Raw genomic sequence first — 27,791 nt, 5'->3', positions numbered from 1 at the left:
TTTGCCTTTGTTACTATTTGCCTTATGCATATCCTTGTGTACTTGGCGCAAGGTAGCTTTATGGATCATTTGAAGGGTCTGGAACCTCCATAAATCAGACAAGTGGGAAGAGTCTTCCTCTGTGTGTGGAAGGTCTGGTGACCCATCTGAGGGTGCACACGGTGACGACCCTGAGCGCCCTGAGTGTGACCCTGTCTCAGCTTACCTCTGATGACTGGTACAACCCACAGCTGAAGTGTCGCCCATGTCAGTTATGTTATAAGCCAGACCACTCATAAGTGCTTCTGATATCGGAGCATTCTAAAATGCTGCAGTTAAAACTGTGGCCAGTGGAAGAAGAGCTGTTCTTTGTCCCAGGGGCATCTTCCTGAGTGCTACTTTGAGGCACTTCTCTAGCCCCTCAGCACAAAGAGCCTCGAGGACACATTCATTGTGGATGTTTCAAACCAGTAGATTGACACCAATCACTTTCACAAGCAACAGTCACTAGCCTGTGTGAGATATTTTTTCCTTGTACTTTTTTTTTTTTTGAAACAGCTTTACTGAGCTATAGTTCTCACACCATACAATTCATCCATTTAAAATGTATGATTAAGGGGCGCCTGGGTGGCTCCGTCAGTTAAGCATCTGACTTCAGCTCAGGTCATGATCTCATGAGTTCAAGCCCCTCATTGGGCTCTTTGCTGTCAGGACAGAGCCTGCCTTGGATCCTCTGTCTCCCTCTCTCTCTGACCCTCCCCCACTCATGTGTTCTCTCTCTCTCTCTCTCTCTCAAAAATAAACAAAAAAAATATATGATTGAATGGCTTTTAATATATTCACAGTTATGCATCCATCACCAGAGTCAATTTTATAACATTTTCATTACCCCAAAAAAAAGTGTACCCCTAAATTGTCACCCACCTCCACTCTCCCGATTTCCCCACGCCACTGGCAGCCACTCATCTACTTTCTGTTTCTAGACATCCTACACTGGACATTATAGAAATAGAGCCACACCACCTGTGATCTGTGTCTGGCTTCTTTCACTTCGCACCATGTCACAGCATGTGTCAGTGCTCCATTCCTTTTCATTGCCAAGTAATATTCCATTGTGTGGATATACTGCCTTTGGGCTCTCATTCATCATTTGATGGACATTTGGGTTGATTTCAGTTTTGGCTGTTATAACACTATGAATATTTTGGAGTGTGGGTTTTTGTGGGGGCCATGATTGTAAGTTGTAAGTTTTATGACTGTAAGTTGTAATGAGCAATTCCAGTTTTTAAAGATTTAAGAGAGGAATAGAACTATGTCAGTGTTGTTTGTAACTTAAAGGGACAATTGTTTTGTGTAGATGTAGATTTCCATTCAGAGAGATTAACTATATAACACAAAGTTAAAATCAAAAGGTGTCTAGATCTAATTCTCCATATCACTTGAGTTTTCTGAGTTCTATGTTTTACTATTTTTGTTTAAAAAAAAAATAGGCTGGGGCGCCTGGGTGGCTCAGTTGGTTAAGTATCGACTCTTTATGTCAACTCAGATCATGATCTCATGGTTCATGGGTTCAGGCCCCTCATCAGGCTCTGCACTGATGGCATGAAGCCTCCTTGCTATTCTCTCTCTCCCTCTCTCTCTGTCCCTCCCCATCCTCCCCTCTCCCGTCTCTCAGAATAAATAAATAAACTTTAAAAAAATTAGGAAAGAAATATGTATTGGTCCTGAGGTCTCACTTGAAATGTTGTGGAATTAGTCTGGGTGGAAGGTGGTACAAGGATTTTTTTCTGGGTGTGTTTGGCTGCTGGGTGGTTGAGGTGGAAGCCGGGACCAGAGAGAGGAACGAGGTGGGAGGAGAATCTGGGTGATGTGTGACACCCATCTGCCTTTGGCCCAGCTTCCCCTGGCCTACCCTCATGGCTGCAGGGCACTGACTGGTAATACTTAGTATGGTTATTGCTTGTTAACTGGGTGACGTGCTTCACAGCTGAGAACCTCTGTGTCCAGTTTCACTCTGCTTCTGACTCACAAAGCTCTGGTGTTGAGCTGTTGGTTTTTAGTAAAAGCAGGTGTTAGGAAGAATGTACTAAAGGACGAATCAAGCCCCTAAGGGACTTTGATAGATGCAGTACTAAAAAACATTTCCAGGCTGTTTTTTGTTATTATGTTTGTTTTGTTTTGTTTTTTTAAACAGGACTTAACAGTTTTCAGTTTAACTGTGTTTTCCTTCCTGAAATCTCTAAGTGAGGCCAGTCCTTGTGATTTATTCTATGCATTGTTTTTAGGGAGTTCCTCTACTTCTCATGTCTCGGTTGAAGTTAGAGAGCATTGTTTTTCTTTTCACACCAACCATACCTGCAGAAATAGGAGTGATTTGAGTTTGCCTCCAATTTCTTTCTTTATCTCTATTTTCCTTCCTTTGGGGGTGTTTTAACTGAATTCTGACTTCGGGTGAGTCAACAGGAATTTTTATGTATCATTCAATGCATGACAGGAGAGATATAAGAGATGGTAGCCCTCAAGGATCCCACCTTCTGGTTTGAGAGTCAAAGCTTTGTTCCTACCTGTTGACATACAGTACTAACACCTCTGAGTGCCCAGTTGTGAATGGCCAGAGAAGCCCAAGTGAGGGAAGGCTTTGTGAGGCCTGCCCCTGAGACTTTAGTAAACTCAAATGGGAGAAAGAAAGCGGGTAATAGTCGTAGGCATACAGACATGACAGCAAACTGGAGTTGGGAGGCGTGATGATGAGTAGGGTAGTTGACAAGATTTGGGTGATGGTAGGATTTGACTATCAAGCCAAGCAGTTTGACTTTAATAACCCTAAAGAATACGAAGTAAGGGGGCGCCTGCTTGGCTGAGTCAGTGGAGCATGCAACTCTTGATCTTGCAGTTGTGAGTTTGAGCCCCACGTTGGGTATAGAGATTACTTTAAAAGGTATTTAAAAAAAAAAAGAATAGGAAGTAAAGACTTTTGAACAGGAACACAAGCTTACTGTTTAAAGGAGAGACTTTTATTTCCATTTTACACCTGAGGAAACCAGTGCTTTTCAAATATTTTCTTTTCAAATAATTCTCCAAGGTCACATGGCTAGTGGAGGTTGGATCCCCCAGAGCCCAGGGTAGACATATATATGCGTGCACTGGCCTGAATCTTCAGATCACCAAGGCTTCAGCCAGCTCCACCCTTGTGTGACCCTGGGAGTCTACACATGACTGCATTTGTTTGTCAGCGTCACTCCCTGGGCTGAACCGATAAGGGGGAGATGGGAGATTTGGGGTAAGTCACTTCCCAGCCTTTATGAAGCCCTGGGAAAGCAGGGGCAGGCACCCAGCCAGGCCTCCATAGTCTGCACAGCAACAGTCCAGGCACGTTCCAAGAGCTGCAGAGAGTGCCTGAGGAGTTTTGGAGCTACAGGTCCCTGGGCAAGCCTTTCCTCCAAAATGGGAGCCGCAGGGCTGATTGTGATCTGGGCAGGGTGTCAGCACAGCTGCAGCCACAGCACAAGTCGACTCTTGTCACTGCCCTGATCCTTTAGCGCAGGCAGGAGAACAAGAGGACTCCGTCTGTACTGAAGTTTTCCATTCATTCCTTTGCTCACTCCTTCAGACTATGCAACAAATAGTTAAGTACCTAAGATGTCCTGAGCCGCCTTAAGGCAACACACAAAACAACCTGAGTCCCTGGGTTGCCTTTGCTTGATCCTTCTGGTCTCACCTATGGAATTTGAGTAGGCAGAGCATTCCTGTCCAATGGGAGAGAGAAAGGAAAAAAAGGAGTTATTGAGGGTTTTCCTCATCTTAGAGGTCTCTGATTCTGTAGACATCTCACAGAAGGTTCTTAAATGGATTAGGAATATCCCTTAAATCATGTCCAGGGGGTTGCAATTTGTATTTCTATTATGCAGTGCACCCCTCCTCTTCTTTTTTTCTTTCAAAACACTTTTACTTCTGTCCTTGATCTTTATGAATTAATTCTTTATGTCACAGTAGATATACAGACATGATACTGAGACCCACGTCTACCTTTATTAACAGTGGACCCTGGTTCCTCCAAAATTTCCTTGTCTGAAAACAGGAATGAAAACAGTACCTACCTTAGAGGGCACTCCGGGGATAGAGGTGACGATGCTCCTGGCACAGGGCCTGGCTCAGAGAAAAACCTCAGGGAATGATGGTTACAATGATGACTGTCTGTAATTATTCCCATTTAACAGGAAGGAAAGCCTTAGACCTGGGAGGTTAAGTGACTTGCTTAAGGTCATGTAGAGAGTTAGAGGCAAAGCTGGAAGTAGGAGCCAGGGCTTATGGGGTCCCAGGCCAGTGCTCTGGCCTTGGGATTCATTTTGGTCTCCAAGAGAAAATGTTAATACACATGGGTAATTGTGTCTGAGCTAATCCTCTGGTAGCTGGTGTTGGCTTTTATCGGGGATTGGAGGGCAAGGCTTCCTCAACACACAAGATTCTCAATCCCGGGCACCTGTGGGAGCAGAGGATTGGGGGCCTCCTTCTTTGTTTTCTGAGAGGCATAGTGGGCCTGGGGGCGGTGTGATTCCAGTACTCCTCTGCTCCACCCTTGCCTGGTGCTGGCCAGATCCTGCGGACCCCCCTGGGGCTTCACAGGGACCAAGCCTGGCCTGGGGTGGGCACTGGGCTAGGCATGCAGATGGCAGCTGGGTGCTCTAGAATTCTCCATCCTTGAGCAGAGCTGGGCCCTTACTGCTGTAGGAGGACTCTCAGGCTTAAGCCTGGGAACTGGGTATGGGAGGAGTCTCCTTAAAACCCTTTGGAAAAAGAAACCTGACATTTGCCATTGGGGCAGGGGCAGCAGATGTCCCTTGCAGCTTCCCTGGTCACCCTGTGGTCAGAGGACTGTTCCCATTGGTCTTAGGTACACAGTGGGGTGCCCTTACTGCTGGTAAGGGAGAGTTAAGAACTGCCCAGATGGGTTTTCCCAGGAAGTGGATAGCACTTGGAATTTTGCTTCAGGTGGGATAGTGCAGTGGAGAAGTCCACAGTCAGGCCTGGATTTGAATCCCAGCTCTGCTTCTCTGTGTGCAGGGGTGGATGGGTGGGGCATGCTTGGAAAGTTATTTAGCCCCTTTAGTTCTCAGTTTCTATATCTGTAAAATGGGAATGAGAATACCTACCTCACACATATGCAGTATGAAATAAAGTAACATATGCAAACGTGCATGTGCATGGCCTGTTGTGGCTATTTTTATCATTCTTATTGTTATTAAGCACATCACTGGGCTCCACTAATACGTGGGTGGAAACAGCTTTCACGTGTGGCTCAGCCTCACAGAGGCTGTGCATCTGCCATGACTCAGGAGCTTAAAATGAGCCGAGGAGCTTAAACCTCTCTTTGCTGTATTGTTATGTGCAGTCATTTCTGTTATCTGGGGTGGATCATTCGGTTCCTGCTGCTGTGTAATGCCATGTCATCTTTCACAGTTTCTTCTCTTTTTAGTTTGGTGTTTTTGAATGAAAAAAATAACTATATAGCTAAAACATATTGAGGGTTTACTCTAATAAAGTTTTACTTATATTATCTTCTTTAATTCATGTAACAACCAAATGAAGAGACAGAGGTTGAATGAATGCCCAAGGCTACACTGCTTTTGTACAGCAGACCCCAGCTTCCCAGGCCCAATGCCAGAGCCTGCACTCAACCCCTGCCTGCCTCCCTTAACAGGGCAGTGGTTGACTTTGGTGGCCTCGAGAGATCACGTAGTCTGGTCTGTCCCCCAGCCCCCTCTCTGGACGAAGCTGTGTGCCACAGAGGTGAACATCTGCCTGACCTTAGAAGCTTCTCTGAGGACACTGCAGATCCTGTTCTGGAAGCCATTTTAGGGTCTGTAGGGACAGTGGCTTCGTCCTCAGTCCTCTTGCAGTGTCCCCTTCAGGCTATCCATACATCCTCAGGAGTAGTTAGGGACTCACTTTGAGAGTGTGCTCAGTCCTGGGTTGGGCACAGACAGCAAGGGTGACGTTCCACTGGTATGTGGATGGTGGGGCCTTCTGCTGCTGTGTCTGTGGTATGTGGCATCCAGTGCTGGTGTAACCAGACATCGTCTCCGCCTTCCCTCCAACTGAGTCACCAGACCACAGCTGGCTCCTTCCTCACAGGTTTGTGTCTACTGGGCTCTGAGAGCAGAGAGGTGGCCTGTGGGCCAACTGGATGGCTTGAGGAGCTGAGTGGCTGTATCCAGCCTGGCCTGCGGTCCCTGACGTGACTGGGGTGGGTGGATCAGCTCCGACCACAGCAGCCACTGAGGGGTTTTTTAGGGACCTTGAGGCCTGAGAACTAACATACACCCCCCGGGTGTGCCTTCATGCAATGAGCACTTATTGAGCATCCACTGTGTGCCTCAGGAGACCGTGTGAAAGAGACCTCACGTGTGAGTGGGTGTAGTGCTGCTTCCAGCCCAGCGGGCAGGGCCACCAGTGGCCACCAGGGAGCTCCACTGCTCTCAGAAGGATCCAAGGCTGATAGAGGGGCCGGGTTGGCTATGTTTCTGTTTATCTGAGCAGCTTCCATGACAACCAGGAGATTAAATACCTGAGGTCAAGCAAAGCCTGGAGCAAGATTAGGTGTCTGGATAGGGTGGGGCCTATACTGTGATTTGGAGACCCTTAAGTGACCAGAATCTTCCAGGTGGCCTATTCAACCTATCTAATTAGTTTTTTAGTTAATTAATTAATGCCCCACCCAATTCCAGGAAGGATTTAAAGTGGCTCCATTCAGCAGGTGTTTTAGAGGGAAGAAGGTATCCTAAGCTTGCTCTCAGTGAAATGTTGGGGTTTAGGCCCCACATGGGTCATATACCAGCTGCCGGCTCAGCTCCATGCTCCCAGGTCTGGCTCCCTGAGAAGCACAACCTTTGCAGCTTCTATAATCACCTCCTGGGCCCTTTGCAACAAGTGGCCCCCCGACACCTTCCTGCCTTGAGGCAAATCATGTGACTTAAGAGAAGCAAATCTGACCTCAATTACCAGGTGCAAATATCAGTCACTGGGAGTAACCAGGAGGCCAGCGTCCCTGGTTGTTTCAGCCTCTGGCGTTAAATATTAAGAGTGCACTGTTCAGGGTGTGATAAAGGCTGTCTCTAACAGTTTATGATTTCCAGTAAACCAGAGGGCTTCAAGGAAGGCCCAGGGGCAGGTGAGAGACTCCAAGCCTGGCCCACCACTGAGCTGGCAGAGCAATTTCTGCAGGAATAGGAGGGGCGGGCTCAGGGCCCCAGCTTCTCAAAGGGCCAGAGAGCCCTTTCCCAGCAGAGCCAGAGAGCCACACTGCCCAGCCACCATGAAGCAGGGCCGGTTTCTGCAGCTAGCCACACAGTGATGTGCACTCTGGGGGTGGCCATATGGGGAAAGGAAGACATCTATCCGCAGTGCTGTGGCCATTGTGCCTGCTTCCTGCTACCCAGCTGCCAGGCCAGCTAGGAGCCTTGGACACATTCCTCTGTACGTCTGGGCAGCTGGAGCTGCTCTCACAGAAAGCCAGAGGAGCATTTCCAGCATCTGGGACCTGCAGACACTGGGCTGAGAATCCTCAGCATCGTGGAAGCTCTAGGCAGGCAGCATACCCCATCTTGGCCTGGGAAGAGACCCGAGCTCCCCTCCCCACTTCCAATACCATAAAGGAGGCCCTTCTAAGTTTCTCTGGAGTATCTGATCCAACAGCAAAGATAGAAGACACACGTAGAATTAAATCAGAACACAGTAACAGTAGCATGCATTCACTTAACAAATATGTAATGAACACTTCGCTGTGTGGCACACACTGTGCTAGATGCTGGGCTTAAAACCGTGAACACCTATCCCTGATCAAACGGAGCTTGCTTACTCTAGTGGTGAAGATAGGAGGTAATTAAACACATAAATAAAATGTTAACAGTAGGATTAAGTGGTGTGTAGCAAATTAAAGTACACTAATATGTAACCAAGTGACCAAGTAGCTATGTTGCACTGGGTGGTCAGGGATGGCCTCTGAGGAAGTGGTGTTCAAGAGAATACCTGAAAAAGAAGAGGGAGTTTGGAGGAGGTGAATAGTCACAAGATTTCCTGTCCTGATAGCTGTTGGGGCAGGAGAGCCAGGGTGCCAGTAGGAGAGGAAGGATGTTCTAGAACACACAGCTTAGTTAACTTGATGCTTTGGGATTTGTAACATTTCTTATTTTCTGAATCATGCCCTAAACATCCATTCAGGAAACCTTTACTGAGTGTCCTCTGTGTGCCATGCACTCTACTGGACATGGTGAAAGTAAAATGGACCTGCCAGCGTCCCTTCTCAAGGGTGTTGAATCTGTTGTGAGAGGCCAGAAACCAAGGCTGTGTGGGAAGTGCTGTGGAGGAGAGAACCAAGGAGGGGCTTCCCAATCCCTGTGGGCCTTGAGGGGAGGAGACACTGTCTGTGAGGCTTCCTGGGTGAGATGACACCTGAGGGGTCGTGGAGGGGATGAGGTTAGCCAGGCAAAGAAGAGAACGCGTGTGTTCCAGGCACAGCGACCTGTGCGAAGGTTCGGAGGGGAGGGGAGGCAGATGTGAGAAGAATATGCTCCAGAGCCTGCACCAGACATCTGAGAGTGGCTTGTGGAGTTAAGAGGTTCCCAGGGGACCAAATGAGTGCCGGGCAAAGGCTTGAGAAAAGGACTGCTGAGGTTCACGAGCTCAGACCAATCTCGGGCCTCCCTTCCCACTGGGAGCCATCCCATGGGAGGACCAACTCACTCGGAGCAGCCATTTCCCAAATCAGAATAGAAGAGTCACCTGAACCCTCCACGTGAACACATCTGACTGCTGGTTTTTTAGAGGGAAGGGAGCCCTGAGATAAAATCTATTAATCTAGAAGTAGGAACAAAAGTTTGTGTTTAGGGCAGGAAGACCTTCTTTGCAAGTCTCACTAGGCTCTCTGGTGAGTCTCAATAGGCTGTTAAATTGCCAAGACTGTTATCACATCCCAATAAATGCATAGTATGATCATAAAGTAAAATAATGCTGTGTTTATTCCAGCCTGATAGGGAACATACGCTTTCTCTCCTCCTTGCCTCTTACCTTCTCCCCTTCTTTTGTTTCCCTCTCTCATTTCCAGCCCCCAGAGTCCCTGGTAATCTTTTTTACACACTCATTACTCTCTCAAAACCCTCCAATATAGATAACCGCACTTGATTACTTGGAACTCATCTCAACCTGTTGAAAACCAGGAAGTAAGCAGTAAATAAAAAAGGTAGCCAGAAAGAGAGTGAGAGGGAGAGAGACCAAAGTCTAAAATTAATCAATATTTATTGAGGATTTGTGGACTTACTATGTTCAAGCACTGTGCTAAGCTCATCACATTCTGTTTTTGTTTAACCTTCCCAAATGCTCTTCCACGTGCCCCATCACATCTGCTCCCCACCCCCTCCACCTCCTTTGTGCCCCAGGAGGCTGACCTGTATGCAGTACGTCATCACGTACCTTGTCTCTGGCTTCGGACTTTGGCCAGTGGAGATCAGTGGACACAGGAAAATTAGGTAAAGAATTTATTCCCCTGGCTCCACGCCAGGTCATTACAGCCTAACTCACCCATTCTGACAGCCACCTTCTCTGGGCTCCCTGCCCTCGTCCTTCACACCTTCAGGCTGGAGGTGGTAACAGCTCCCCACTGTTGCTAACCCTAAAGTACCCCTCTCTTCCTTGTTGGTTTCCTTAAACCCTTCCAGTTTGAGAATGCCATCTGTTTCCTGCAGGACCCTGACAGTATGATAAACTCTAGGAGGTAAGCACTGTATTCACCCCATTGTAAGACAGGGAACGTGAGGCTCAGAGAAGTTTAATAACTTGTCCAAGGGCCTATGGGGCAGAGGGTAGAACTAAGACTCAAATCCAAGTGTTCCTGATACTTGTGGCTGAGCATGTGTATGTTTAGTCATTACATCCCACTGTTCCCCATGCAGAGAAGACCACCTATCTCCCCAGATTCCACTAGATATCTGTTACTACTTTTGTTTCCCTATCCACAACCATTTAAGAAGAGCAAAAATTAGAAATGGGTGCTAAAGACAGGCTTTCTAGTAAATAATGAGAAGGGCCTGGAGACAGTCTGCAATGGAGAAAGGCATAGTAACTATTAAAAATAGGCCTCACAACTTGACAAGCCTTCAAACTCCACACTTGCCATATCTTCTGTGTGTTCTGAGGGATGGCAGCATTGACATTACGATCCTTCGGAGGTGAAGTAGAGTTTCTGAATTTGCGAAAAGACTTAACTTGGGGTTGCCTAATTCTGCCTGACATTGGTTTTTATTTCAGTGGTCAGTTTTCATGCTTACTTTGTAACACCCCAAGCACAGGGCAGAGGTTTTTTTAGTTCTGAAACTGCTGATTCAGTTTGCATGAGGATATTACTTTTTAAGGAACTTTCAAAAACACCTAAAATTTAACTGTAGCCATAGTTTAGTTAGAGAATCCCTGGGTGAAGAATTTTGTCCATTCCCTAGCATTTACAGAATCTGACATCACTTAGGTTGGAGGAAGACCCTGGGGAGAAGCGCCAGGAGCCATTCAGCGGGTGGAAGGGCCTTTACCCTGGGACTCTCTCCATGGACAGCTATATGGAGGTTGTTATTAGGACATCATCTCCTGCTTGTCTGGCCAGTCCTTCAAGATCATAGCTGGAGGAAACCGTAACAGGGCTGCTTTACATTTTATTTGATTATTAGTAAGGTTGACCCTTTAAAAATCTTTTACATTTGTATTAATTTTGATAATTCCGTTCACATGTATGCAAGAACTTGCTAGTTGCTTCCCAGTATCCATTGTCCCCTTTCTTAGTAACAAACCCAGATGTTAGCTGAGCCCTTTGCTGGCCAACCAAATGATTATGTTTCCCAGACTTCCTTGCAGCTAGGTATGGCCATGTTACTGGGTTGTGGCTAATGAGATGTAAGTGAGAGTATCATGAGGTACTTCCAAGAAGTTGCCTGAAAAGGAGAGGCATGTGGCCTTCTACTCATTCTCCCTTTCTCCAACCTACTTTATTTTTGTTTGTTTTATTTATTTGAGAGAGAGAGAGAGAGAGAGAGAGAGAGAAGAAGAAGAAGAAGGAGGAAGAGGAAGAGGAGGAGGAGGAGGAGGAGGAAGGAGAGGGGGAGGGGCAGAGGGAGACACAGAATCCAAAGCAGGCTCCAGGCTTCAAGCTGTCAGCACAGAGCCTGATGCAGGGCTTGAACCCACAAATCACAAGATCATGACCTGAGCTGAAGTCGGATGCTTAACTGAGTCACCCAGGCGCCCCTCCCCAGCCTACTTTTTTAAATGAGAGCACTATAACTAGAGTTCAAGCAACCAACATTGGCCATGAGAGCTGTGCCCTAGGGTTGGGGTAGAATGAACTAGAAAAAGTATAGGTCCCTAATGACTCTTAGAACCACAATGCTGGCCCTGGACTGACACCTCTGGGCTTTTTTTTTTTTTTTTTTTTTTTTTAACATGAGAAAGAAATCACCTCCATCTTGTTTAAGCCAGTGTTGTTTTCTGTTATATGTAACTGCACCAAATTCTAACTAACACAAAGTGCTCTGTGTTTTTTGTTTTTTGTTTTTTAATTCTGGACCATGTTTTTTCATTACTTATCTGTGTTCTTTACATAGGAAGAATATTTTCTCTGTAAATGTGATTATTCTCCCCATTTTTGCTTGCCTTTTGATTTTGTTTATGAGTTTTGTTTTTAAAGCAGAGGAGTTGGGTTTTTTTTTAATGTTAAAATTTCTAGAGTTTTAAAATGCTATTTGCTTTTGTATTTGAAGTCCTTCTCCATTCAGATGAGATAAATATCCACCAATATCTTTCTAGGTTTTTTTCCTAATGGTTCACTGTTTATATTTAGCATTTTTGTCCATTGGTGAGTGCTGTTGGTGAGTTTTGAATCTCCTGTAGGTCATCAATTTTGATCCCCAACTGGCCTCCTGAGGTGTGGGACTGGAGCCAATATCACCTCTCACGTACACCAGCTGTCCTGGCCTGAGCCTCCTGAAGGCCAGCACACTCAGCACACATACTCCCCCTGCGCCTTCCCCCACTCCCCCCTCTTTGATTTCTCCACCCACTACCCAGGATAGCACTCTTGGCTTCTTCTGGGACTCCTGTCTTCACCACCCTGTGTTCAGCGCTATTCCAGCTCACCTCAAATTCCTATTTACCTAGACCAGGCCATTGACAGATTTCCTAACTGTCCCATTTTTTTTTTTAATTATTTTTTCTCTGGAAAGGTAATATGAAGAATTTTTATATCTTTTTCTAAGTGGATGTGGAGTTTTTTTAATTAAAATTTTGTTTTCTGATAAGAGAAATGAAACATATTCATCACCTAAAAAATTAGAAAATGCAAAAAAGTCCCAAACAAAATAAAAATAAAAGCCAGAAGTTCTGTATGAATACTGCTTTATAAAAACACAAAATATAGCCTTGTATGATGACAGATGGTAGCTACACTTGTGGTGAGCATAGTATTACATATAGATTTTTTGAATGACTATGTTGTACGCTTGAAACTAATGTAATATTGTTTGTCAACTCTACTTCAGTTAAAAAAAAATACATAATAAAAAGTGAAATCTCTACCACCTCAAGAAGTAACCTCTATCAATAGTTGAAGTAGCTCCTTCCAGACTTATTTATACAAACAAACGTAAAAGATACACATAGGCACAGTTTTGTTCATGAATGTTAGATTGTGCTGTATATGTGTTCGGCAACTAGCTTTTTAAAATAGCGATATACTGTGTATGTCTTTCTGAGATGGTACAAAGAGACCTATACCACCTATGTTTCAAAGGCTGCATGGTATTATTTCACTGCATGAATGCACCATTTTTGCATCTTCCCTCCTGCAGATGAATGTGGAGTTTTCCACTGTCATGTGACTGATATGCGAGGCTACTATAAACATCCTCGTCTTTATATTTTTACGCATTTGTGCCAGTGTTCCTATAGGACTTCTAAAATTGAGGTTGTTGAGTAAACGGGTACCTACATAGTAAATTGTGCATGCTGCCAAAACCTCTTACTAATAAGTGCCTTGTCCTTTTATTTATTTATTTTTAAAATTTTTTTTAACGTTTATTTATTTTTGAGACAGAGAGAGACAGAGCATGAACGGGGGAGGGGCAGAGAGAGAGGGAGACACAGAATCGGAAGCATGCTCCAGGCTCTGAGCCATCAGCCCAGAGCCCGATGCGGGGCTCGAACTCACGGACCGTAAAATCATGACCTGAGCTGAAGTCGGACACTTAACCGACTGAGCCACCCAGGCGCCCCTGCCGTGTCCTTTTAAACGGTCATTTCACCATCCCGCTCCTCCCCACTGGTTCGTTCCTCACTCTGCTGCTGGGTCACTTTCACAAAATTCAGATGTGATCGCACCTCTCCCTGTTGAGGAGGCCTCGATGGCTTCTCACTGCCAACAGGACAGAGCCCAGACACTGAGCATCCATCCAGGGACCTCTCCAGTCTGTTTGGGTCCCCGCTGGGAGGCACGCACCCAGATGGCACGTGGAGTGCAAGAGACTTATGGAGGTAACATCTGTGAAAGAGAAAGGGAAGGGGGCAGGAGGAGGCAGTCTGACTATGGTGGGGGTCTCGGTCCTGAGGAAGAAGTGGGTGGGAAGATCCTCCAACCGTGTTGCAGCGTGGAGAAGGTCTCAGCCAGCCCAGGGAATGGTTCCAATGCAGAGATGATTGCCCATGAGGTGAGTCACACTCTGGGTAGAAATAGGTCCTAGCATCCCTGCCTTAATCTGCCATTGGCTGGGAGGTTCCCAGGAGAAAATGTGACCTTGACCCAAATGGTTTGGCAGATCCTGAAGTTGCAAGCTGCCACTCTGTCCATGCCCTCCAGGAACTGCAGCCTGCCTTTTATTTCCTGCTCCCCAGACCCCCTGCTCTGGCACCACTGTCCTGACTACTTGCCACACACCACACAACCAGCTGTCCATAACCCTCCCACTCCCCACCCCAACCCTGACCTTTGTTCACCTTGTTCTTTCTGCCTGGAATGCCACTTCTCCCCAGTTATACCTCTCAAAATGTGTTTTCAAAGCCCAGCTTAAATGTTACCCCTCTGGGTCACCTTCCTTGATCGCCCCATGCAGAGTCAATTGTTCCTTGCACCTGTGGTGCTATTTGTAGGTCAATACTTCCCAAGCTGGCATATTCTTAGCCACGCTTTTCTCAAAATCTTGCCCCCTCAAACCTCAAAACCCACCACAGTGTAGGTACACAGCAAATATTGACTGAAATATTGACCTGTCCCTCAAAGCACCTCGACGCTGTGGACTCCACCGCCTGGAAGGGTTGGAAGCACACAGTCCGTGGTCAATAAATGTTGAATTGTCTGGGCTTCATATGGGCAGGGTGAGGTGGGCAGAGGGTTTTGGGGAGAGGGTGTTTACTGTCATTGGGTATCACCTAAGTGTGGCACCAAGCCAGAGTTTCAAAACTAGAGCACATCTTCCTCTGTTCATATATTCCTCCATGACTTGGAAAGACCCCAAATTTTTTAAGTCATCATTTTATTGCCTCGGTCGACAGATGGGAACTTTTGGGGGGCTTCCCTTTTTAAACCACATTTTTAGGAGTTGGGATTTTGCATTTCTTCATCGCTCGTTCTCCTTATGGGTGTAAGAAGAAATTAAAGAACTCCTCTGGGAGGGGACCTGTGGGAAATGGCTAAGGATCTCTGGGGTGGGCATAGTTGGGCTAACATCAGAGCTTGGCAGGGATGAGGGTGGGTGGAGAGAACAGAGGAAGAACTGCTGGCCCAGACTCTCTACACACTTTAAAATTTTTTTTCAACGTTTATTTATTTTTGGGACAGAGAGAGACAGAGCATGAACGGGGGAGGGTCAGAGAGAGAGGGAGACACAGAATCAGAAACAGGCTCCAGGCTCTGAGCCATCAGCCCAGAGCCCGACGCGGGGCTCAAACTCACGGACCGCGAGATCGTGACCTGGCTGAAGTTGGACGCTTAACCGACTGCGCCACCCAGGCACCCCTCTACACACTTTAGATGTCCCTTGGCCACTGTCCCTTATCTGAAGGAGGCTGTGGCTGGGGTGGCCACACCCTCCACTCTTCCCTGGGCTTCTCCTCAGGACACCCTCTACAGTTTTCTTATCAGGGCGAGGGCCATGCGCCTCTGTCTTCTCTATTACTGTGTTCAGTGCAGGTATCAGCAAGGAGGGTTCTAGGCTGAGGCCTTGGCTGTTGGTGATGATTTGGCAGTGGTTGGGAATTCTTAGAGCTTTGTAGTGTGAGGAGGCCAGTTGTAAGGTCAAAGTCCTTATCTCTGGGTTCACAGGCTTATCTTCTGGGGTTGGACCCACCCTCTCTCCTAAGTGGTATCAAATTGTGCATTTGGTGGGCACATAATTCTCATCAAATTCTTTTTTTACCAGTGAAGTTTATGATCCAAACCACTGCTTTAAACCAAAGAAGAATAGCCTTTTTTTTTTTTTTTTAAAAAAAAGGGGGGGGGGAGCATGTTTTCCTACAAAAGTCAGATTCTAGTTGGATGATTGGCCCTGAGTAATGTAGACACCAGGGTGATTCCAGAAGGAAGCCCAGACCATCACCTTCACACTGTGATTGTCATCCAGCAGCTTTGCATCCCCCTTAGAATCATAATTCAGAATTTGTGGTTTAGGGACCATAGAGATTCTGTTGGCACAAATCTAGAGAGCTGAACCTCTGAGAGTTGGACCAAGTGGTCTGACGCTCACCTCCAAGAGGACAACCCAGAGACAGAGCAGACCCTGCAACTGTGTGGAGGGGAGAAGGGAGCCATGTAGAGCCTGAATATGTAGGCATGTAGGCCTGGAATATCTATGAGAATAGAATATTGCTAGGCTTTTAAATGAATTCCAGTATAGTCATTCTAAACATCCCTACAAACCTGAGTTCTGGGCAGATTCTGGTCTCCAGGGTAATGGTTGTGATGTTCCCAGTAACTGTCAGGGGTGTTCGGGGCCTAGCAGCCAACAATGAAGGGAGAGCAAAACAGAAAAGGGGGAAAGTGCGTGAAAAGAAACTTCTCAAAGTAGAGTAAAATATTGAACTAGGTTACAAAAGCACAGAGCTAGAACATGACAGCCTCTCTGATTTTGACAGCCCCTCTACTTTATTTTTTAAGTCCTGGCCACAGTTACAAAGAAGGAGCCGTATCTGTGGAGACTTCCCAAGGGTTACGTAAACGGTTTGGATGGTTATATATTTTTTTAAACAACAGTTTCTGAAAACACTGAAAAAAATCCCACTTATTTAACAGTCTGATGTCTGAGCCAGCCCCGGGAGTCCCTGGGAGACCTTACAGAATCACTTCCTCCTGACTATAGTGGGGGCAGGGCCTTGGCTACGTCAGGAAGCTCATTGAGAGACCAGAGGAGCAAGAGCCGGATCTTCAGATTGTTCCTCATAAGGACAGCTCTGTCTTGTCACCAGCGGAGAGTGAGGACCCAGGATGCAGCAGACATAGGGCTTCTGGGGACATGGCCTTTTTAGGAGGGCACATGTGCTCCAGGCCACTCTGCCCACTTGAGATCTGGTATGATGATAGAAACAGGGTTCCTGGGCCCCTAAGTCATGGTGGGAATCCTCTCTTCTTTGTTAAGGTCTTAGGAACCTCAGTGGCCTCAAGGGTTTCTCAGATCTGAGGGGCTGGGTTTCATCTGAGAAATGCTTGTGTCTTTGGACACATCCTAGTCACTAACTCCTGTCTTCACTCCAGTAGCCTCTGAAAAGTATCTAGACTACTGGTATCTAGAAAAAAGTATCTAGAAAAACTGGTTGTATGCACCAGTGGGAGTGGCTTAAAGGAAGCAAGAAGGTCCTCGTGCTTCGTTGTCATCCTCCCCCCACTCAAATTTTAACTATACCTCACGTTTGCCATTAGAAATATATTTTCACTTAAGTATTCTTCTTCCCAAGATGTTATTTTGGAAGTGCAGTTAGCTAAAGATGCGTAACTCATTAATGCAAATTAGCTTTATTAAACCAATGCTTTCTATTTAAAGAGGTCCTGGTCCAGTGGTTCTTAGTCTTTTTGAGGTCACACAGCCCTTCCAGAATTAAAGGAAATAGATGTACAAACATCCAGAATTTTACATACCATTTGGGGATCTCAAGGACCCCTTGATTGACCCTGCTCTGGAGTTCTGAGTTTTGTCAGAGGGTGGTACATGGGAAGAGGTGGTGGGGAGGGGTGGGGAACAGGTGCAAACAAGGAACCTGGGTGCTGCTAGAGATCACTGTGGTTTTCCCCAAGGCTAGTAATGTGGACAAGTTAGAAATGAATGTCTGTCACCCAGCTGTGGTCCCTGCCCTGCCCTAGAGAGAAGGTATGCTTCTGTCAGCAATGGTGTTGGGGACTTGTGCACCACTTCTGTCAGCTCCCAAGGCCGTGTGCAGTATATCTCCATTGAGCTGGATGGGGAGAAAGCCGTCCCAGGGACTCTAGAGCTGGCTTTCTCCTAGAGGTCACAGAAGGTGGCTTGTGTCCATCTGTTGAGCTGGGGTCCTCTTGACAAGGTGACAGGGGCCACACTAACCTTCTACTGCCACCCCCCAGCAGAAGTGGGGGCTTGATCACTCCAGACTATATATTATAACCTTGACTCTGAGATCTGTTTTATTTTCTTTGGGGAAGTCAGTTTTACAAATCAGCTTGTGATTCCCTGGGTATTGTTCTGTTCAAACTAGGGGAAACATGGGGAAAGTTTTTGGATCAAGACTTCATTCGAAAGCATCACAGGGGATTTTGGAAGTGATGCAGCATAGCGAAACAGGCATAGTGATCATTTTAGTCCCGTGCCTGTTATGTGAAGCTCCTTATGCTGTGGTGACTCAAGGAGGCAGAATTTCCCCTTCTTGAGCCAGCTGGACAAGTGTCAACACTTCTATCTTTGCAAGCTCTGGCACAGAGGAGGAGGAGCAGGGCCTGGATTAAGGGAAGTCTGCAGGGACTGGGGGATTGGGTCCAGTTTAACACACATGAAATTAGGTGGTCCTTCTCTTGGGCCAGTCAGCCAGGTTCCCCCTGCCCCACAGAGCCATCTGCAACACCTGGCATGGCACCCCATCCAAACTGGACACCAGCACATGTTTGTTAAACTGATCAGAGACTCACCTCTCACCTCCATCCCGTCCCAGAACAAATCCCAGGCTTTGCACGTCACACTCAAGCGGGCATACCCTCATGATCAGAACCAGTTTTTCCCACACTCACAGTCAGACTTTCTCCATTACTTCTTTGTGTTTTCTAGTATTAGTAATTGTTGGTATTATTTCTGTGTCCACTGGATTTCTTGATATTAAAATAAAGATTTCTTAAACAGGATACACGAAGTGCTAGTCATAGATGAAGTGTATGATAAATTGACCTTTCATGAACTTTTGTTCATCAAAAATTACCAGTGAAAGAGTGAAAAGGCATGTCACAGACTGATATTTTCAGTAATGTACCTGACAGAGGACTTATATTTAGAATGTAAAAATAATTCCAGCAAGTCAATCAGAAAAAGACAAAATAGGCAAAAGTCTGGATCAGCAACATCTTAAAACTGCATATGTATATAGTCAATAAGCAAATTAAAATTTATAAGATATGCTATATACTGACCCAAAGGACTGAGACTTAAGATTGATAATACCAAATATTGGCAGACCCTCATATACTCCTGGCAGAAATATCATGTGGTAAAATGTGTAGCAGTACCTACGAAAGCTGGGATTATACCCATTTCATAAACTATCGATTTTGCTTCGCGTGTACACTCAAGAGGAGTGAATGCATGTGTCCACCAGTGTCTGTAGTATTTTTATTCACAGAAGTCCCAAAGTGGAAACAGCGCAAATCTTCATCAGTCATGGAATGGAGAAATAAATTTTGTCATACCCATACAATGAAACACATCAGAGCAATTTAAAAAAAGAACAATGATGAAACAGAACAACATAGATGAATCTCACAGGCATGTTGAACGAAATCAGCCAGACATCAGAAAAGGGTGTATTATATGATTTGGTCCTCCTGAAGGATAGGACCACACTTTTTATCTCTGAAACCCCAGTGCCTGGCACAGTTCTTGTCACATATAGCCGGCTCTCATGTGATGTTTGTTGACAGGGTGAGTGAAGTAAGGCCCTTACTCCTAAAGGTGCCTTCAGAGTAACGTTTGTGTATGCATGAGAGTGGAATCCATCTGGGAGGCAGTTAACAAATGCTCACAATTTGCTGTAAAATGAGGCAGAAAACACCTGCTGTAAAGAGGAGCAAAACTGAAGCCCTTTCACGAGAATGAGGAGGGGAATGGCAGAGGAGCTGTGTGTTTTGGGAAGAGACACTCACAGGTGCTGGGGGACTAGGAGGGCTTCCTGAAAGGGATAGTATTGTGCTGAACTTTAAAAGTGGGTTGAGATGACAAGAGGCAGAAGAGGCCTGAGAAGGGCAGCCCAGGCTCAGGGAGTCCCATAACCAGGTAGTTCTTGAGCCTCAGTGCGAGTCAGAATTGCCTGGAGGCCTTGTGAAATCCCAGGTGGCTAGACCCCACCCCAAAGACTCTGATTGAGCAGGTCTGGGGCAGGGCCTGAGACTTTGCATTTCTAACAAGTGCCAGGTGATGTGGATGCTGCTGGTCTAGAAGCCACACTTTGAGAACCACTGACTTAAGCAAAGCCAGCTGGTCAAGCCAGTTGCACCACACCTGAGCCACAGTATTAAGCCAATGGAAAGATGGCAGTGGGGTGTGAACAGGTATAGTGGGCCGTGACCTGGAGGCTGAGGAATTTAGATGTAACTCTGTACGCTTAATTTAAGGCCAGCCACATGGATGGACATGTGTAATGACCGGTTTCTGGGATGTCCCTGTTTCAGGGTGTGGGTACCCTCAGCATGAAGCTTAAAGCTATACAGATTTGTGTGTAATAGATTCATACCGCATTTGGCCTTGTAGAGGCCATCTACAAGCTCTGAGCAGAGCACATCTACAGAGGGAGATTCTGTTTACACTGATGGGCAAACAAGGATTGAAAAAAGGCATCATTTTATTTTCAATTTTTTAATTGTATTTTTTAAATTTAATTCCAGTATGTTTAACATACGGTATTATATTAGTTTCAGGTGTACAATATAGTGATTCAACACTTTTGTGTATCACTCCGCGAGTCCTCATCACAGTGAGTTCCCTCCTTTATCCCCATCACGCATTTCACCCATCCCCCCACCCACCTCCCCTCTGTTAACCACTATTTTGTTCTTTAGAGTTAAGAGTCTGTTTCTTGGTTTGTCTCTCTTGCTCTTTTTTTGTTCCCTTTGCTTGTTTGTATTGTTTCTTAAATTCCACATATGAGTGAAATCATGTTTTTTGTCTTTCTCTGACTGACTTATTTTGCTTAGCACGATACTGTTTGGCTCCATCCATGACATCACAAATGGCAGATTTCATTCTTTTGTATGGCTGGATAATATACATATATATACATATGTATACATATATATACACACACACACACATATGTATACATATGTATATACATATATACATATATGCATATATACATATATACATATATGCATAAATACATACATATACATATACATATACGTACATACATATACATATATATATGCACCATATCTTTACCTATTCATCTATTGGTGGACACTTGGGCTGCTTCCATAATTTGGCTATTGTAAATAATGCTCCTGTAAACATAGGGGTGCATGTGTCCCTTTGAATTAGTGTTTTTGTGTTTTGGGGGTACATACTCAGTACTGTGATTACTGGATAGTAGGGTAGTTCTATCTCTAACTTTTTGAGGAACCACAGTGGCTGAGGATTCCCCTTTTCCACATCCTCACCAACACTTGTTTCTTGTGTTTTTTATTTTAGCCATTCTGACAGGTGTGGGGTGAGATCTCATTGTAAGTTTCATTTGCATTTCCCTGATGATAGGGGATGTTGAGCGTCTTTTCATGTGTCTCTTGGCTATGTGGATGCAAAAAGACATCATTTCAAACATGCAACAGCAAGAGTATAGCCATCTGGTACATGCACGCTATGGTAATGGCAGGTGGAAAAAGAATCTGCTGATCTGACCATTCAGGCAAAAGCATCAGTTTTACTCTCAATAAAGAGATACTTGCTCTAGATTTTTCTTTCTTGTGGCCCACAGCCCTCCCAAATTCCCGAGGACAAAGATGTCACACCACATACCCAGTCCATTTCTATTGCCAGAGAGATACCTAGATCCTGGAGGTTTCCCCCAAAAGGTCTCTCTGTGGCTGAAGAAGGGAGAGATAGTCACTTGGGTGCAGTTTGGGGAGGGAGGTCAACTCTTAATGCCTCAGGTGAAGAGTCCCTGACCCTCCCCAGGGTTGTCCCTGTCAGGACACCAGACCAGTCGGACAGGCCCTTTCCTGGATGACCCTAGCATGAAAAGTAGATGCCATCTGTCATCTTGGGTACTGGCTTCCAGTTATACCTCCAATAAATTACATTAAGTGACTACCAGCTCTCTGCAAAGCAATCTACTGGGTGTGGTAGAGACACAGATGAATCAGCCACAGACCTGCCCTCGAGAAACACACAGTTTAATACGGGGAGGGAGACAGAGAGAGAGAGAGTGGCCATTCCCAGTATTAAAAACCCTTCTTCCTGGTTTCTTGTTTCCTCCCCTTCACATCCCTGGCCTAGGTCTAGCCACTTCCTCTCCCTCACTTGCCAGCATTGGAGGCTGGGGCCTGTCACCATTCACCAGGATCCTGGGGTCACAGAGATGAGTAAATCAAGATTTGGTCCGGTGGGGAGCCTTTCCCGCCCCACAGCTGGGGATAGGGTAGCTCTGAGCAGGTGCCCTGCAGCCACTCCCCCTGCTGTGGGGGCCATGACCCTCAAGCTCTGGGCTGAGGAAACCCAAACCCCCTTCCTGGCTGGGTTCCACATTGATAAAGGGAACCTGGGAACCCCTGCATTTTCATCAGCCTGTCCCAGACCAGTGAAATCACAGGTCTTTGGGGGTTGCAGCTGCAGCTCACATGATTATCCACAGGAAGATGAGATGGGGCTCAGACGAATGTCAGTGCCCTGCTGATTTCCCAAGTACCTCCTTTTTCTTGGAGTCCTGCCTGCCTTTTCCCTCAGGGACATGGAAACTGGTTTGCTTCTTCCTCACTACCCCCATCCCCAACTCCCATTTACAAGAGAATCACATAGAAGAGAGCAGGGACCTGGAAATCAGAACCAGATTTAGATCTTACTCTGCAAAGCACCTAATCTTTCTGAACCTCAGTTTCCTTAAATGTAGAATGGTGGGGGTGCCTGGGTAGCTCAGTTGGTTGGACGTCTGACTTCGGCTCAGGTCAAGATCTCACACTCTGCGAGTTTGAGCCTTGCATCGAGCTCTATGCTGACAGCTCAGAGCCTGGAGCCTGCTTCCAATTGTGTGTCTCCCTCTCTCTCTGCCCCTCCCCTGCTCATGCCCTGTCTCTCTCTGTCTCAAAAATAAATAAAAACATTAAAAAAATTTTTATTTTAAATGTAGAATGGTGATAACAACCTTGCTTACTTCATAGTATTATTCAGAGGCGCAGAGGATACGGAAGCAAAATTTTTGTCCTTTTAGCTGCCCTGAACCCTAACAAGGGAGTTGGACAAGCAGACACACACAGTGCAATATGTACCAGACCAGAGGCTTGTCTGGGCAGCAAATAGTGAGCAGAGTGGAGGCAAGCTAATTTTATCTAGTAAGGGGAAATGGCAGGGCTTCCTGTCCATGCCATGGGATGTGGGGTATGGAAGCAAGTTTCCAGAGCTTTGGACTGGTGTTTGTTGAATACCAGACACTACATTATTTTACCCATGTTTTATTTAGTCCTCACAACAACCCTATTAGATAGGTTTTATAGATAAGCAAACTGAGGCTTAGAAAGGATCATGCATTGGGGCCCCTGGGTGGCTTAGTCAGTTGAGCATCCGACCTTTGATTTTGGCTCAGGTCATGATCCCAGGGTTGTGGGATGGAGCTCTGCATCAGCCTCTGTGCTGAGCATGGAGCCTGCTTAAGATTCTCTCTTTGTCTTGCTCTGCCCTCTCCTCGCCTCACTCTTTTTCTCAAATTAAACAACAAAAAAGAATCATGCATTGCCTTGGCATAGTATTTATTGAACATCACTAGTTGTGTTGCAGATATAACAGTACACAAAACAGACTCAAGTCCCCCACTTATGGAGCTTGCATTCCATAGGTAAAGTCACTTACCCAAAATGAGACTGGAATGTGCCAGAGCTGGGATTCAAACCCAGGTCTGGTGGCCTCCTGGGCTTGTTCTTTTCCCACCTTACCCCCGCAACTCACTGCTCCTCAGGACACTCCTCTCATACGGGGCATAGACTGCCCCTGCCAGCCCTTCTGGGGAATTCAAGGGTTCAGGAGCAAGGCTGGGTCAGAGATAGGAGAGGAGCTGCCATTTCTGTAGAACCTTCTGTGTTCCAAGCCTTCCCTGGCAGCCCCCCCCCCCCGACCCCCAAAGAAAGGCTGAATGCCTGATCTCTTGGATATTTTCCCCAGGGAGGGATGGAAAGGGGAGCTTCCCCAAGGGGATTTCAAGGGAAGGCGGGAGTGCTCTTTATGCTTGCATCAGAAGGAGACACCCTCTTCTTGGCTCAGGTGGGGAATCCCTCTGTTTTGCACTGGGTTTAAGAGAGGCCTATTGTTTTCCTATTGTTCAGGCCCTCTAGGGAGGAAAACTCAGGACCAGGGTATATCTGAGGATTGCATCAGCTTTTGGCATCTGAGTGAGCTCTGGCTCCTTGGTACTTGGCTCAGCTCTGCCCTTCGACTGTCCTCAGCTTCAGGCTGCTTCCTGATGCCATGAGACCCATGACACTCCCACTGGCCAGTGATGGTTTCTTTTAACCCAAGAAAATAATCAGTGATTTGCAAACCTAGTCCACTAAGGGAGGGAAAAAAAAGATGCAAGATTGTTTACTATAGCATTTACTCCTAGTAGCAGTCACTTGGAAATGATCTAAATGGCCGGTGTTTGGGGTTTAAATAAAGTATGGCAAAAGTATGCATTCAATGGAATGCTGTATAGCCTTTAAAAATCATCATGTAGGGTCTCCTGGATGGCTCAGTCAGTTGAGCATCTGCTTCGGCTAAAATCATGATCTAGCAGTTCCCAAGCTTGAGCCCCCAAGTCTGGCTGGAGCCTGCTTCAGATTCTGTGTCTCCCTCTCTCTCTGCCCCTCCCCTGCTCACTCTCTGTCTCTCTGTCTCTCTCTCAAAAATAAATAAACATTAAAAAATTTTTAAGAATCATCATGTAGAAGATTAAATGACATCAGAAGAGTGCTTATAATAGTTTTAGTCAAAATTCATAACTGAAACAGTGTACCCAGAACAGAATGGACAACCTGATCTCATTTTTAAACACTATATGTATGTATGCATAGAAAACTGTCTATAAGGATGCATACCAAGTGTGAAGAGTAGTTATCTCTGGGTGGTAGGATTCTAAGTGATTTTTTTTTTCCTCTTTTCAATATTTTCCAATTCCTTCAGTGAAAATGCATGTCTTTTGTAATCATGGAGCGAAAATCCCACAGTATATATTAGAGAAGAGAAAGAGAATGTCTCCTTTTGGCCCTGTGCTTAGATGACCACAGGCCCCAGCCAGCTCTGGGAGATCTGAAAGCCCAAGAAGAGTGGGGTAGGGGCCAGCTTGAGAACTAGCTGGGTGCCATCTCCCAGAGAGGCTGCCTGACCACACAGTCTGGCTGAAGGAGGCCCCTCCCATGCTTTCTCCCCCTCTCACACCCATTTTATTGTCTTCATTGCATTTGTCCACATCTGAAATGACCTGCCTGTGCATCTGTCTCTTGAGTGATTATCTCCACCACCACAAAGCAAGCTCCATGAGACCAGGGACGCTGCCTATCCTGTTCCCTTTGACTTCCCATCAGCACCAGGGGCCCAAGTGAGATCTTGGTTTGTAAGTGGCAGAGGGCGTACTCAGCAGCCCCAAGCTGTGGGCATTGATCTTAAAGCCACAGGTGACAGTGAGAAAATGGGAACTACTTCATGTAAGTTTGGAAAAAGGCAGATAGGTGGCTCACGGGGCCAGAACTGGAGGAAGCTCAGTGACCTGGAGAACCTGGTTCAGCTTGGTGACCATGGCTGCCACTGACACGTGTTGGGGGAGTGTGGCTTTGTGCGTTATATTTTATAAACTAGTGGAGTGAAGGTAGAAGCAATTTATCTGATCATCACTTACCCCTTTGCTTTCCAGTCTCCTGCTGCTGCCAGCTCACTCTGTCCTTCAGGCTGATGACTTCAGCTCTTCTCTTTTGAGCCTGTTGCAGTCAGGTTCCCATCCCAAAACCATTCCACTGAATCTTCCCTCGACCAAGATCAACTGTGACCCTATGATGCTAAATCCAAGGATTAATTCTGTGACTTGACCTATCACAATGGATTGCTCCATCCTCCTTGAAACCCTTTCTCCTGGTTTCTCTCCTACTGTACTTGCTACTCCTTTTCAGTCTTTTTTGCTGAATAATTGAATGGGACTCATTCCTTAGACTGACCATTTCCCTACTGACAGTCACCCCCTTGGTAATCTCATCCTGGGTCATTGCTTTAAAGAGCTATGTGATGAGTATTTGCAAGTCTTCATTTTGGGCCTGGATCTCTCCCCTGAACTCATATATCCAACCTGCCCACAGGGCTCTCCAACTGTCTAAAAGGCATCTCCTACTTAACATGTCCAAAACCAAGTTCCTTATCTTCCCCCAAACGTGCTCCATCAGTAGGCTTCTGCAAGGCAGATAATGGCAATTCTGGACTCCCATTTGCTCAGCCCAAAAATCTCAGAGCCCTATCTGAATTCTTTATTTCCAATCTACTTCTAATCCATGAGCAATTCCTGTTGGCTCTACTCAATAGAATCTGATCATATCTGAATACCTCCATGCTGCCTCTCTAGTCCAAGTTATCGGTGTCTCTTGCCACAATTTCTGCAATAACCTCCTAACTGGTTGGTTCTACCTGTGCTGCCCAGTTTATTCTCAACACAGCATCCAGAGTGGCATTGTTAAAATGTGAGTCACATCATTGCAATTCTCTGTGTAAACTCTCCAGTGGCTCCCATCTGAGTCAAAGCTCAAGGTCATTCAAGGGCCTTCTTTTAGTGCCCTACATGTTCAGAGCTTTGCTGCCTCTCTGATTCTCTTTCTTCCCCTTCGCTCACTCTCCTCTGGCCACCTCACCCTTTCCCACTGATCTGTACCATGTCAGGCAGGCTCTCACATCTGGACTTTTGTACATGCTGTTCCCTCCACTTGGAAATCTTCTTTCCTATTAAATGTCAGGGTCCTTGCCCTCATTTCTTTCAGGTCTTTGGTCATAATTCACCTTCCCTGGCCATACTGTTTAGAATTTGGTGCACTTTCCCACCTGCTCCATAGCTCCCTTCCCCTTCTCTGCTCTATTCTTCCTCCAGAGCACTTTCCTCTCCTGACTACTATATATTATATATATATATATATATATATATATATATATATATATATATATATATATTTTCTTTCTTTGGTTGTTGATCTCCCCTAGTAGACTGAAAGCTCTCTGAGGGCAGGGTTTTTATCTGTTTTGTCTCCTGCTCTGTCTCCAGGGCCTGAAAACAGTGCCTGGCATATAGTTGGTGTCGAATAAATATCCGATGAATGGATATATGACTAAAAATACATGAAAGGATGACTTACTGTTTATAAAAGGCCTTTGAGACAAGGTAGAAAGATCACTGAGTTTCCTGCTGGCATAGGAGCATTAATAGACTCAGTGTGAAAGAAATGCCCCAAGTGGAGAATGCCCCTCTGTGGAAATCATGATGCCTGTGTTTGACCTGGGCCAGCGTGCAGCCAGCTCACACCTCAGTGGCTTCCGAAGAACTCACCGCAGATGAGCACACCCCACTTCATTTCCACCCAGGCCTCTTTTACCCCAAGGCCTGCCCTCAGCGCACTGCCTCAATCCTTTACTTTCCTTTTTTTTCCAGGTGCCAGGGTTTGCAGCCTATTGGAGGAAAACAACATCAAGGTAAGAGAACAATAAGACTGTGTCTCTTTTGGGACTTCCCAACTTAAAGGGTCTTGGAAGATATTCAAGGAAGACTAGAGTATTGAAAGTGTTGGCAGCTGGGTAACACAGGGGACTCGTGTTGACTTCCTGGGTAGAGTGTGGGCACTGGGGACAGTCAGTCCAGCTCAGTGTTGAGCTGTGAATCATCAGAGGTGGCTGCAAGGTCTTTAGACCCAAGAAGACCTCCCCCAAACCAGTCATTTGTGCCCACGGCCTGGCTCTCCTGCTCTGCTTTCCTTACCTCCCTCCAGGCCTCTGTCCTTCATCCCTCGCTCTTCTGCCAAACCTACTGAAGTCGGGGTGTCCTGGGTTTTTGTTTTTGTTTTTGTTTTTTTCAGCAAGGATGGTTTAGGTCTAGATCCAGAGAAATATAGGATGCTTCCTGCGTAGGAGTTATCTGATTCTGTGTTAAATGTGGTCTAAATTTCAAAGAATGAAAACACTCAGTAAATAATGGATGGTAGGGAAATGTGTACCAATGTGTGTGTACTGCTGACTTGATTCAAAAAGGGGCTTTTTAAAACCCGTGTTAAAAATGTGTCCAGGCTTTGACCAGGCAATTCTACTTTTTGGAATTTATCCTAGGAAAATAATCACAGTTGTGCAAAGGTATATGTGCAAAGGTTATAT

At 45.9% G+C, this 27,791-nt stretch overlaps 1 protein-coding gene across 6 annotated transcripts in view; it reads left to right on the top strand.

Annotated features, from left to right (window-relative positions):
- The window catches only part of LOC147584477 (uncharacterized), a 134,380-nt gene that overhangs the window by 14,666 nt on the left and 91,923 nt on the right, over positions 1-27,791 (top strand). For all 6 annotated transcript variants that reach the window (XM_086704460.1, XM_086704474.1, XM_086704471.1 and 3 more), the window contains exon 3: positions 27,079-27,119. In XM_086704460.1, the coding sequence (XP_086560586.1) occupies positions 27,079-27,119 (41 nt within the window). The remainder of the gene's footprint in view (positions 1-27,078; positions 27,120-27,791) is intronic.

Source organism: Puma concolor, chromosome A1 (assembly GCF_028749965.1).
Source record: "Puma concolor isolate L17-30 chromosome A1, mPumCon1.1.hap2, whole genome shotgun sequence".
NCBI classification, from domain to species: domain Eukaryota; kingdom Metazoa; phylum Chordata; class Mammalia; order Carnivora; family Felidae; genus Puma; species Puma concolor.
The sequence above is the reverse complement of the archived record's forward strand: the minus strand, read 5'-3'. Positions and strand labels throughout refer to the sequence as shown.